This window comes from Andrena cerasifolii, chromosome 6, assembly GCF_050908995.1.
Source record: "Andrena cerasifolii isolate SP2316 chromosome 6, iyAndCera1_principal, whole genome shotgun sequence".
NCBI classification, from domain to species: Eukaryota; Metazoa; Arthropoda; class Insecta; order Hymenoptera; family Andrenidae; genus Andrena; species Andrena cerasifolii.
Window position 1 is genome coordinate 3,793,174 of NC_135123.1, and position 13,460 is coordinate 3,806,633.

At 40.5% G+C, this 13,460-nt stretch overlaps 1 protein-coding gene and 1 long non-coding RNA gene across 11 annotated transcripts in view; both read left to right on the forward strand.

Annotated features, from left to right (window-relative positions):
- Positions 1–13,460, forward strand: part of Sona (sol narae metalloprotease) — a 159,425-nt gene that overhangs the window by 129,582 nt on the left and 16,383 nt on the right. For 9 of the 10 annotated variants that reach the window (XM_076814049.1, XM_076814048.1, XM_076814054.1 and 6 more), the window contains one exon: positions 10,361–10,416. The exons of the other annotated variant lie outside the window; for it this stretch is intronic. In XM_076814049.1, the coding sequence (XP_076670164.1) occupies positions 10,361–10,416 (56 nt within the window). The remainder of the gene's footprint in view (positions 1–10,360; positions 10,417–13,460) is intronic. 10 annotated transcript variants of the gene reach the window in all.
- LOC143369818 (uncharacterized) lies at positions 100–2,981 on the forward strand. Its single transcript, XR_013085501.1, has 3 exons — positions 100–229; positions 643–1,966; positions 2,825–2,981. It is a non-coding gene; the product is annotated as an uncharacterized LOC143369818 (long non-coding RNA).

The following is a 13,460-nucleotide window of genomic DNA, read 5'->3' on the forward strand; positions in this document are numbered from 1 at the left end:
TATTTCAGTACAATGTTTTCAAACCTCAACTTTGACGAATATTTTCACCCGATGGCCGATAAAAAAAGTACGTATCCTGCAGAATTTCGTAAAAATCGGTGTATGCCACTTGAGTAATGTCGCGTGTAAGTTTCTAAATTCAAGCTTGCTTGAAGATTATTTTCCGACATAGGGTTCAACTCGTATTGGTGACAACTACAATATGTGTGCAGTACTGCTTCGTTAAGGGGTTATACCTAGTCAGGCGGCCGAAAAGAGGCGAATGTTTGTGAATTTTTTTTGAAAAAGCGGAAGCGTATATTTTTACAAAACTTTTTGCGATTAAAAGAGCAACATTTAAAGAACATTTGGTAATTTTTTCGTGGAAAAATATTTACGTTTATAATAAAATAACAAGCGACATCCAAGAAGCATTTTTAAAATTTGCTCACCGCAAAATCAAATTTTAAAAATGCTTCTTGGATGTCGCTTGTTATTTTATTATAAACGTAAATATTTTTCCACGAAAAAATTACCACATGTTCTTTAAATGTTGCTCTTTTAAGTGCAAAAAGTTTTGTAAACATAAACGCTTCCGCTTCTTCAAAAAAAATTCACAAATATTCGCCTCTTTTCGGCCGCCTGACTAGGTACCCTTAAGAGCTCGTGGATCATTCCTCCCACCTTTTTTGTTTACGCAGACTGGAAATTCATTGCACGCTAGCTCTCGGCTCCTGGAAACTGAGAGTGATAAACTCGGCGTTCGTAGTAAGTCATGTGCTACTGACAATTTCAAGTTATTAATTGCATCTTCCTGAAAGTGGTACCAGTGGATATCTGAGATTTTCCTAATGAGCGGTTACGAGCTTACGTTCCGCCCGATCACGCGAGCCCTTAACCTGGCTATACTGTATCTATAAAAGTTTAAGACTACCTATTCGATTAAATTAAAAACACTTGTTAAATCTTCCAATGATAACATTGCAGTTTGTACCTATAATTGTGAAATGCCCAAAACTGAACTATTACCACAAATAATTTGTAACACTAATATAACAAGGCAAAACGTTTTATCTAGCATCTATGCAGTAATCAAAGTGTGGGAGATACAGTTCATTTGAGTGGACGAGAAAGCATACGCTTTTGACAATTGTAATTCACTACACTTATAAATATGGTGTTGAATATACTTGACATGTAGTTATTTGAGGAACTATTTGCCTCTTTAAAAGAAAAATAGTTTAATGTGTATTGCGCATACCTACTCAAATCTTTTAGTAAGAGATCCAATTGAACTTGTTGAGGTAATGGTATACTAATATGCAATATCTGTAGAGCAAACTCACAATCGTGAGAACGATCAATCTCACAAATTTCCAAAATTGAAACCGAAACGCTAGCGCTGTGCATAGAGATCTTTCTAATCAAACATATACATAGCACCGAAGATTTAACACAAATTTTTACAAAGGAGATGCACGACAAGAAGCTGTATATGTTATCTTAAGAGATGATTAATAATTGCTACAAAGCATCAAACTCCGAATATTTAGAAAAATTTCCATGTAAAGAGTGTTTTAGCAGGAAAGGTCTATATTCTCATGGGAAGTCATAGTATCGGTTGTTCTAAAAAAAGAAATTCAGATGTACGTGCGCTATTCCACAATGTTACTGTAATATAGTTATTTGGATGCACAGCTGCAAAATTATTGATAACAAAGAAATATTTCTTCCGGTTGTAATATTTATTATTCAAATCATAAAGTTATTACAGTTTATATACATTTTCAAAACCATTTTCTACCGTCAACATCAATGCACTTTGCAACTCGCCTGAGAACATTATGTGTTGCTCGTCAGGAGTTCATTTTGAGTTTCATTTACATATGTCGACCACAACATTTATTATGCCACCGAGCAGTTCGGCTTGTGTACAGGCAGTGAATTCACACTTTACTTTTCATTTAATCACATAAACAAAAAATATGTAAATAAAAATGTTTTATATTAAACGATTTTATTAAAAATGAACTAACAACTAAATTAAAATGCACTAAAAACTAAAAAATAATTCTCTTCTTGTACTGTAATTGTGATGATGTTAATATCACTTTAAATGATTCACTTTAAATAAAATCGTGGGGTACCATGTGCAACCAGAAGTTGAAGTATTAAAGTGATTCATGTCCTGTTATGAAATATCGTTCCCTACGATTTTATTTAAAATGAATTATTTAAAGTGATATTAACACCATCAAAATTGTACTACAAGGAAAGAATTTTTTTTTATTTTTTTTTATTTTCTCGTTTTTAGTGTTTGTGGATTTACATTTCACAGCTCGGACTTCTTTACAAAAATCTTTTATTGCTGTATACAGTTTAACACTTTACTGAGACGCTATAATGCTACAGTCACTAAAAAATAATTATTTTCTTCTACTACAATTTCGATGGTGATATAATAACGCCTGCAAAGTTTTAGTTTTACTGTTCGTACATATGTGACGGATCATTTCTCGATAAATTATGTATTTTCGGTAATCGCGATGCGACTAGCGCCCCGATGCAGCGACTTTTTGTCGTTTTCGTAAAGAACGCGAGTGGCTCATTTCAAGTCCTTTGGATTTGTAGTTATGGATTATATTTATTTATGACTGTGTAATTTCTTCACCCCTAGGGTTAATTTTTTTTTAAATATTGTATTGTCATCCAAACTACGCACGCCTGCAAAGTTTCAAGACATTTGGATAGTTGGAAGTGGGTTAAAATTGAGTTTCCAGATTTGAATCAAACAAACAGAGGATCGAAGCTGAATAACATCGTTTAAAAATCATTTAAAAATCAGCAATATCTCTAACAATAAGAAAACAAAACAGCCAACTTGCGAGGGAAATAACTTATTGTTCATAAAATTTAAAATCCTGCGTGCAAATAACACATTGTTCATTAAATTGAAAATACTGCAGGCAGATAATATCATTGTTGATGAAATTGAAAATACTCCACGTAATATCGGAATCGGTTCGAGATAGGACACATATACAAGGTGATTCAGAATTACAGGTTACGAGGTAGTAGGGAACGACAAAAAAAACATTTTCTGTCTCATATACAATGTTTGAGTTATTTAATTATAAATCTTTAAACAGTAATCTTTAAAATCTTTAAACAGTGTGATTTGTTATGCAGAGTGTCCCAAAATTGCGGGACAATTCTGAACATTCAATATCCTGATGCAAAAAGACATCGAAAAGTCCTTTACCGTTTGGGGATCCGAGGCTTGGTTCTCGAGATATTAAAAGTTGAATACTAGCGGTCCAAGTTCCGGGGCGCGCAGTTTGAAGCTGAAACAGCTGAGTGCAGAGCAGTGGCCGCTCGCACGCTGCCGCGCGCTCAGCTGACTCAGGTTTAATCTGTGGGCTCCGGAACTTAGACCGCTAATATTCAACTTTTAATATCTCGAGAACCAAGCCTCGGATCCCCAAACGGTAAGGGACTTTTCGATGTGTTTTTGCATCAGGATATTGTATGTTTAGGATTGTCCCTCCATTTTGGGATACCCTGTATGTAAGATGATGATAACATCACTCTTTTCTCATACTTTAATTTTAACTTTCTTATAAATATGGCAGAAGTTCCCGTCACATTATTTACAACGTCTTCGAGATAATTAGCTAATAATTTTTACTTCAGTGTACGGAAATGTCACTGTTGCGCTGATGCACCTTTCGCAATGAAGTGAATGGTCAGAAATTTCAACAACTGTTTTACATTCAGAAAATGAAAACTGTAGAATAATATCTAACGTCTAGTGGTAGGAATTTACAACTAACCAGGAGAGGTTTTTAGGTGTCCTCCTCCGATTGCTTTTGTTTTTGGATGTGTTTTAGAGGACGGAAAAATAAGTAATGCGTCTTTATATTTTAGCCCCTTTGCATGTTTAGGGGATGAAACCACCCCTCAAAGTTCATAAGAAAAGGTGCAAAAGTTCCTATTGTTAGTTTAAAGAATATTTTTGCGTCGAATGTTGCGTCCACGGAGCGTTTCCTGGTTGGCAGGGCCAGCGGAACCCATTATACAAATGATGCGCCGCATGAGGGCGCCAGCCGAAGGGGGCGCTAAAAAAAAATATCGCACGCTTATTCATAAAGGAATTCAACTCCCACATAAACAAAATGTAAATGTAATTCTTTTTTGTACTCCGTAAAGGCAATACATATTAAATAGAAAACAGATGGAAAACTTTGGGACGCCAAAAATCTTGCATAAGGGCACCAACCATCCCCGTGTCGGCCCTGCTCGTTGGCCAAGTTTGTAGGTTTATCAATACAGAGAATATTCACAGTAACTCAACTATATTCTATTCAACACACTACAGAACGATAACTAATAGTTTAAACAATATGGGTTTTTATAATCTCAGTATGTCTATTCACTATGGCGCTCGGTATAAGAGTGACAGAGGTCGATATCATTATCGTCGTTGGGTTGGGGAAGTCCGACCATCTTCTCTCTTCGGATGCGAGCACCAGCAGGTCATGAATACTGTTAGGCACGGTGCTCACACCAATATTATGACATTGTGTTGAATAAAACTTGATATAAATTTCATTTTCGTCATAACTCGCTGTATGGACGATATTCTTGTCGTCAATACCCCCCCGCCTTACGTAATTTAAGGACGACTCCTTATTGATCAAGGATTCATTGGTATTTCACACAACCGTAATTGGCGAATTCTGCGTGCGTCTCCGAGCGATCGGGGTATGGCGGATTACTTGTCAGCAACAATAAAGCGCAATAGGACATGTTTATGAGACAAAAAATGTTTCTTTCGTCCGATGTCCCATGCCATAAACGTTTTCTCAGAGAATGACCGATACTATGACCTCCTACATTGACCTTCCCTCCTGGGGCACCCTGTATAACAGAATGAATCTGGAAACTGAAACGGACTGTAGCTTTTTTTTACAAGATTGCAACAATAATTGATAGAGGACAATCTTGCTGTGATTAGTAAATTTTACTTTACCACGTCCACATTTATTTAAAAAAATGGACCGATGTACATAACTGTGACGTGCAACCACGTTATTTAAAAATGGAATCGTATACATGCTTTCAAATTGGCAAACTGCATTTTAAGTTTTATGCATAACTCGGTTGCCGCGTGCGCAATGTGTCTTATGAGGAAGCGTAATGGATGGAAATTTTTAAACGGTAAAATTTGACAATCGGAGTTCTGACTAATGCTATTTTCGTTTGGCTTGCAATTAGTCATCTTTATGTTGTTATGGGTTTCGTTTAATCCCTAGGTGTGTCGTTTCAATAATGAATCAAACCCTTTTAAGTTTTTCCAGTTATTGAAAGTATGGCTGCTCCAGTTGAGTTCAATGAGGATGTTTCTTATAATATATTACTGCAACAGCTTCTGAATTTTATGCATTCTACAAACACTGTGAACATACATGAGCTTTCTTTTTGCTAAAGCTATCGCGATAATATTCGATAGGCAGGATAAACTGACACTTCGTTTAAGTATCACATTTAAGTACCATCAAGTACGGACGACGTACAAACATGACTGTACATCGTAAGTACCTAGGTACGGCGCGGTAAATGTAATACTGAACCTTTGTCTCGGATGAGATGTTTAAATATCTATTGCAATAAAATCAGTTTCTGACATAGAATACGAAATGTCTCGGGATGTATCAATTTTTCGATGCCTACGGCTTAACATACAACCTGCAGAGTGTCCCAAAAATGTTAGAGTTCCTTGACTGGAATGACTCGTGGGGTGATTTGAAAACGGAGTTGGGCATTAACTAAATAAAAAATTATTCAAGTAAGGATCAAATAAAAGTTACTTTAGCGTTAGATTATTCGACGAATAAAGTTATTTTTTTATTCGATGAGAATTTATTCGACGAACAAAGTTAATTTTTTTATTCGACGAAAATTTATTTGACGAATAAAGTTAATTTTTTTATTCGTCGAGAGTTTCAACTTCAGCGTCGAATAAATTTTTTAACTTTAACTGTAACTAACTGTAACTGTAACTTTAACTTTATTCGACGGTGTATTCGGCGTCGAATAATTTTCTGGCAAGCGTTCGAACCGTCGAGGACAAAGAGGCCGCGATGCTAGCGCGATGCAGTCGCTGCTCGTTTATCTGTGCACACTTGCGTAGCGCAGTCGCGATGCAACAGCGATACAAATATGACGCGGTGTTCGGAACGATGGAGCTGCAGTGATGGAGGGGGAAACATCTACAGGAGCGGTGGTAATGTGGGCGTGACTGACGCAGGCGCAGTTCATGCACACATTACCACCGCTCCTGTAGGTGTTTCCCCCTCCATCGGTGCAGCCGAATTCCTCCGAACTCTGCCGAACACTGGGTGGACGCTTAGTCGCGCGACTGTATCACTGCAAAAAGTCGCCGTGTGCATAGGCCCTAAGGCCTGGCGCTCACGTTACAATGTACCTAGTATCGCCCGATGACGAAAGTTTAAATCTTCATCAGTTTTATCCTACCTTTTTGCAAATAGTACCAATGCATCGTAGAAGTCTTCCTGGCGAAAATAAGCCTAAGCGCGACGTAAATGGCACTAGTTTTAACAGTATCGAATTTTAATACACTATCCTGAAGAGTGGCACATATTATTGTTACAACCACTTAGTTCAATTATATAGGTCGTGCTTAGGCTTATTTTCGCCAAGAAGACTTCAACAATCCATTGATTTTATTTTCAACTCGGGTTAACTTTATTCGACACATTTACGAATAATTTTTTTAACTTTTATTCGTTATTCGAGATTTTATTTAAATAAAATTTTTGCCCATCTCTGTTCGAAACATCTTTTCCCCTGGCGAAAATGATCTAAAACGATCTAAAAATGATCTAAAGAGGTCTAGAAGATCTAGAACAGAGTTTAGGCCTAATAGTTAACGAAGAATTTCGCTTCGTTTCTTGAAAATTTACTTTACTTTCTATTAGGACTAGTCAAGGTCAACACTTTTTTACTCAGTATTCAATATTCTTCGATACTTTGACATAAAACAGGGGTGCACAGGGAGCCGTTTTTAGCGCCTAGCTGCGAGCAACCCGCCTGTGCCGTTGCTAAGGTTAGAATCGGTGAGGCGAACTGCAGTAGTGTACGTGAATTTGGTATGACTTGAACTCAGCTACATATACTTACGTTACGAGCCTACGAGCACGCACGTACACTACTGCAGCTTTCCTCACCGATTCTAACCATAGCAACGGGACAGGCGGGTTGCTCGCAGCTAGGCGCTCAAAACGGCTCCCTGTGCACCCCTGGCATAAAAGATATAGCATTTCAAGTAAAATAACGAAGTTGACCTTGAAATCTCCGAAACGTCTTCACCTATACAAAAAAGTACACGCACTACATAATCTGCTCCTCCTCCAAACCATGCAACTCTTGCGTAAACATTTTTTCGTACAACGCATTATTTAGAAGTTACTCGAGGTGTGCAAGTTGCATGGTCCACCTTGTATATTTATACACAGAATAGTGAGAAGGCTCCATTTATTTATATAAAATAAGTACATGGTTCTTCTTGTAAAATATGGTCAAGCAAAGTCAAAACTCACTAATTTTCTTTATCCTCGTGTAGAAATAAAGCTATACATTGCCTGATCCAGTTTCTAGAGTCACGCTGCATGGGTTCGTTCTTTCGTCGACATTTGGGCGCTTTACACATGCGCTCAAAAGTCGACGATTGCCTGCCACATACCGGCATGCACGCAAAACTGTTGGTGTGATGTAAATTTCTCTGTACATACGTCGAAACTTGAGTGAAGTAGGAACGCCGTGATTTGTAGACGCAAGAATCACGCTTTTGTGTCGGTGTAGGAGTGAAGGAAAGAGTGCACGCAAGAACGTACTAATTCTAAATAGGCAGCGGGTTTGAGATTCGGGCTCGATTTCTTTCGGTCGACTGCGTCGACTCCAGAATTATTTTGGTTGTACAGGGTCATCATTTAATCTTGCAACCTGCGCTCGGGCGAACAGGTAAAATGGCAACAGCGCCTCACAAACACATTCCACTACAACCATGCCCCGGCCCGGCGTTCGGAGGGCAGCCAGCGACCGCTGGACAGCAGTGATGCCCGAGCTTCGAAAATTTTAGGATGGTCTCTTTCAAATTAACGTCGCAAAGAGCTACAGTAATCGCCCGTTATGAGTTCGTCGAACGAGGCTGGCGGCGGTCTCATAGTCTGTGATGCCAGATCGGGGACGGGTTCCCTCGAGAATTTCCCCCACCTCGCGCGTACTACGCCGGAGCAGCGTGTCCGTGAGCTCGGCGCTTCGGAGTCTGACTCACGGACACGCAGCTCCGGCGTAGCGTGCGCGAGGTGGGGGAAATTCTCGAGGGAACCCGTCCCCGATCTGGCATCACAGCTCATAGTGGCTTGCGGACATGGTTCCGCGAGGCCAGTGGCGTGAGTGAGAGAACCGGACAACGAGCGAGAGGACACGAAGTTGCCGTCGGGTACGAAAGAGAGAAAGCATGATACTTTGTCTCGCTCCGTCTCTCAGCTCGAGCTTGGGCTCGACCCGCGCGCGGGCCCGTTCAGCTGAAAGACGGAGCGAGACAAAGTATCATGCTTTCTCTCTTTCGTACCCGACGGCAACTTCGTGTCGACGCTATCGTGTCCCCTCGCTCGTTGTCCGGTTCTCTCGCTCTCGTCCGCGGGCTTCCAAGAAATGGTGGGGATAGTTGCCGGACTCTCAACGGGCGGAAAAACGGACTCATAACGGGTGATTACTGTACAGGATTCTGAGGTGCGAGTGGTAAACCGATCATAAAAGCGGAGCGCACGGCTCGCTTACCTGGGCCGGGAAATTCCGAATAGCTCTTTGCGACGTTAATTTGAAAGAGAACATCCTAAAATTTCGGAGCTCGGGCATCACTGCTGTCCAGCGGTCGCTGGCAGCTCTCCGCTGGGCCGGTGCATGGTTGTAGTGGAATGCGTCCTTGAGGCGCTGTTGCCATTTTACCTGTTCGCCCGAGCGCAGGTTGCAAGATTAAATGATGACCCTGTACTATTGCGAGATGAGAAGATGCAAGACTACCCACAAGCTGAAATGTCACAGGGGCAAGGGGAATCGCCCGCTCGCGTCAACGTATCCCCTCCAACACAGTTCGTCCCGTGACGAAGAACGCAAACGAAACCAATCGCAACAATCCGCGGATATGGACAGCCGCTAAGAACCGAAAAGCAGGACTTCTTGGAGGGGATAAGGTGGAGCGAGCGGGCGATTCCCCTTGCCCCTGTGACATTTCAGCTTCTGGGTAGTCTTGCTTCTTTTCATCTCGCAATAGTATATACTTCCGAATGGCCCCACCAGTGTTGCCGGGAAAATGTGTTCCTGGGCAAACTATTCTTACTGGATAGGGGACTGGGAACACGCCACGCATACGCGTGATGACGCCGAAACATCTGTTTTTCCGAAGCTACTTTTAATTCACCTGAAGGTGCTACAAATTATGAAAATAGTGTATAACTCAAAAAACGACTTTAAAATCGTACAGTTAATAAATTAATGTTAATTTATATAATAGTAGATAGCAACGTACATAGAAATTTGCATTACACCAGCACTTTTGCATGCACGCCGGCAGGTGACACGCAATCGTCGGCGTTTGAGCGTACGTGTGAAGAGCTCTAATCAAACCGATGAAAGCAATTTGTAGGATTTGAAAAGTATGCTACCGACCACACCAAGTGACAACACTATCGCTAATTGGCAATGATTTATACGCGTGCTAGTCGTGTGTTTGCTTTATCGTTAATTCCACGCTATCGCCTTCCGCGCAAACCAACCGTGTTTCTGAGCTTGATCAAGGAGGAAACTCCGAGCACGATGTTTGATATCGCTTCACGGTGTTTGCTTTGTCAAGTCAGGAGTTCAGGCTGGGCACACATCAGCACTGTTCCGGCATGCCAGTGCCCGGTGGTAAGAAGAAGAGGGGCGTAGAGGATCTCTTCTTCTCACCATACATACTCTGGCACGGAACTGACGCGGAGCTGATAAGTGCGGCCAGATCTTTAACCGGCAATCCTCGAGAATGAACCCATTAATGCTTTATACTCGTCAGAATCCAGGTGGAACACAACTGGCTGTTTATAGGCGCGAAATTGTGAAGAGATCTAGGAACCGTCGCTCTAGAATCATGCCTAACGTGTGCGAGATTTTATTATAAATTTTGCTCTTACCTAATGGGAGAGGACTTGTCATATTGTATACGAGCGGCACGTTTCCGTCGATTGTCCCGTGACGTGGCCCGAACCAAACAGATTGTGAACCTACATGATAAAGAGGAACTTTTGTTGTTGTATTGCAGATTAGATATGTGCAGGAGGCAATACGCGAATGACGTGTGCAATAGAGGAACCGCAGGTACGTCTCTCGGGTTTAAACGAACAACAAAACAGAACACGAAATTGACGAGCGAAGTTTTATCTTTCAAGCTCTACTTATGTGCACTGCTCTATGAAAGTTTGGTCTTTCTTTCCATTCTCAAATCTCTTTCACTGCAACTCCACGTGAACGGATCTAAAATGCATACACCCCGTACGAATGACATCGTTAAGGCTTTCGTGGCCCAGGTTCTTGCAGTTGGTACTGTTTGAAGCTTCCAGGTATCGAACTTGTCCTTCTGGAAGTATGTTCTAACGTTTCACCAACATCACGTCTGACTTTCTCGGGATGAAGAATATACTGATAAGTAGCCACGAAACATTAGAATCATTTCGGCAAAAGGACATAGCTTGCACTCGGAAGTCTGGAACATTATAAGTATGGGCTGTCCACAGAATCCTGGTCTAACAATAAGCTATGCACACGCGTAACACTCATTAAAATAAAGGACAAATTTTATGGTCCCCTGGTGCGACTGATATTATACGCCCTGATAGCCAGATCTGGACAGCAGAATCTGACGTCAGAACTGCAGCAGTCTGTGTCCGCATTTGGCTGCGTTGTGATGTGCAGAGCCTGAGGTGCTGTGCCTGATGTCAGATGGACAGCAGATCGACAGCAGATTTCACCGTCTGTTAGGCACAGCAACAGCGCCATCTGAGGTCCAGAATTACCAAGCAATTGCCTACAGATGGCGCTGTTACTGTGCCTAGCAGACGGCGAAATCAGCTGTCGATCTGCTGTCCATCTGACATCAGGCACTGCACCTCAGGCTCTGCACATCAGAACGCAGCCAAATGCGGACACAGACTGCTGCAGTTCTGACGTCAGATTCTGCTGTCCAGATCTGGCTATCAGGGCGTATTTATGATTTTCGAGTAACTTGATACCAGAATACTTTATGAGGAGAATAAAAAATTATCAAAATCTCAAATCTGTGCCTCGTATTAATTCTTGGTCCCGATACTTTTCGCATAGATGTTAAACAATACTAACAGTTTATAGATGAGATAAGTGTCAATACTATTATAAATGTATGAAATCTCGTAAACAGAATGCAATCGTTATAACATAAGCAGTTGTATTACTAAGTATGTAAATAGAACTTCAAATAATCCGCAATTCTTACAATACTTGTGATTAAAATTCGTGGATGCCTAATTAATAAACTATGTTCCTGATATATTAACAACGAAGGAGAGAGTAAATCATTAACACGCATATTTCGTAATATTACATACATATATTTGGAAAAGTAGGAAGATGTAATATTTGTAACATTATCAAGAGTACATTTATGATGATATCGACAGTAACTCATTTTGTGGTACCAGTATCGATTAGCACATGTTCCTAGGAAATGTGTCGGTACCAAAACTTGATATGAAGATGCATATGTATTAATATTTTAGTACAGAATTACTTAGATATAAAACGTAACTTGGTAACCATTGCTACTTAAATTCATACTGCCTAACAACTTTTCTATTTGTTTTGATGAGTATTGCACGCACGAGGGCCCTGTACTTTAAACGATTACGCGTCGCCGTCGCTTTTCTCTTCACTTATATTTCCCCCCTTTTTACTTTCTTACTATGGCAGCTTGTACAAGTTCTTCATTCTGTGTCTTTCAATGTCACCGCAAGGCGCAAATGGCAGGGATGAACACAGCGATCGGAGCTTCCTTGAGCTGAATGTAAACATTCTGCCCGGCTTGGTCACGCGTGTTTTCCTGTTTCCGAACCTCACCTCTCTTACAATTAGTCTGTGGGTTACAAGTTTGCCTCTCCCTCCTCTTTTTCTCTCTATCTTTCTCGTGTCTCACACTGATCGCACGAACGAGAACGAAAGTGGTCCATTGTATTTGACCTGAAACGGCACCTTTCCGGGCGCGAGACTTTTCCCTTTTAAATCTTCCCTGCTCGGCTCTCTGCGCAGTGGCTACTGTGCCGCAGTGTCTGCTCATGTCTGTTGCATACACATGTAAACACGCCCTTGGCATATATATAATCGTTCGCCTATAATCATTTATGTGTCTGTGCATTATATCGTGATACTCTGTCGGATTAATCGTGTGTGTTCTCGTGTCATCTTATTATGTACTTTAAGAATATCTGGGAAACGTTCGTTCTTCTGTCACTTCTACAGTCTATTTGTTCCCTTCTGAATTACTTATGTCTTTTCTTTGTCTTTGGCTGCATTTCTGATAAGGACCGTGATCGGTAAGTTTTTAGATCGAAACAACTGAAGGAACGTTGAGAAACAGAATAATATTGAAACGATAGATATCACGAGGGAATTACTGTACCTCGCGTTGGAATTGTTAGGGGGAAATGTTCTAAACCGATTTCACGATAGACGATGGTTTCAGTGTTTCAAGGGCTTCAGTTAACTGATGAACGCTTAATTAACACCAGATGCATGCTGCCTATTACAGTTCTGATCGACCAGCTTTGCGCAATGAGAAAAGTATTTAGTGAACCAAATTAATCCTACTATTAGGTGTCTGTTACAATCGGCAACTTAACGGGGTACATACGTGTCTTCATTTTTGAGAATGAACAGAATTCTTTTATTGAATGATGGTACAATTTTATCTCATCATGTGTAACTTTAATTTCCATCGTAATGATTTAACACTAATAAATATTGAAATTAATCTATGTATTATACGACATTTGTTGCTATTCACAAATTTTATTCTTTGCCGTTTTATGGGTATTTTATTTATCCTGTTTGTGTATAAATCTGCAACTTTCAACTGAAAATAGACAATTACTATATTCATTAATTTTATTGTTGGTATTAACTTTGCAACAATCAGTGGCGGATTTAACAGGGCGGCCGATGAGCGGTTGCCGCCTGGGCCCCTGCCTAGAAGGCCTCCTAGGGCCCAATCTTTAAAAAAAAGTATGAATTTATCCAAACTATATTTTTTTCTGTACCACTACACTGAGACCGTTTTTAGTAAACTACCTCTTCGTTTTCCTGGAAAAACGGGTCCCTCCAGAAGTCCCCGTAGG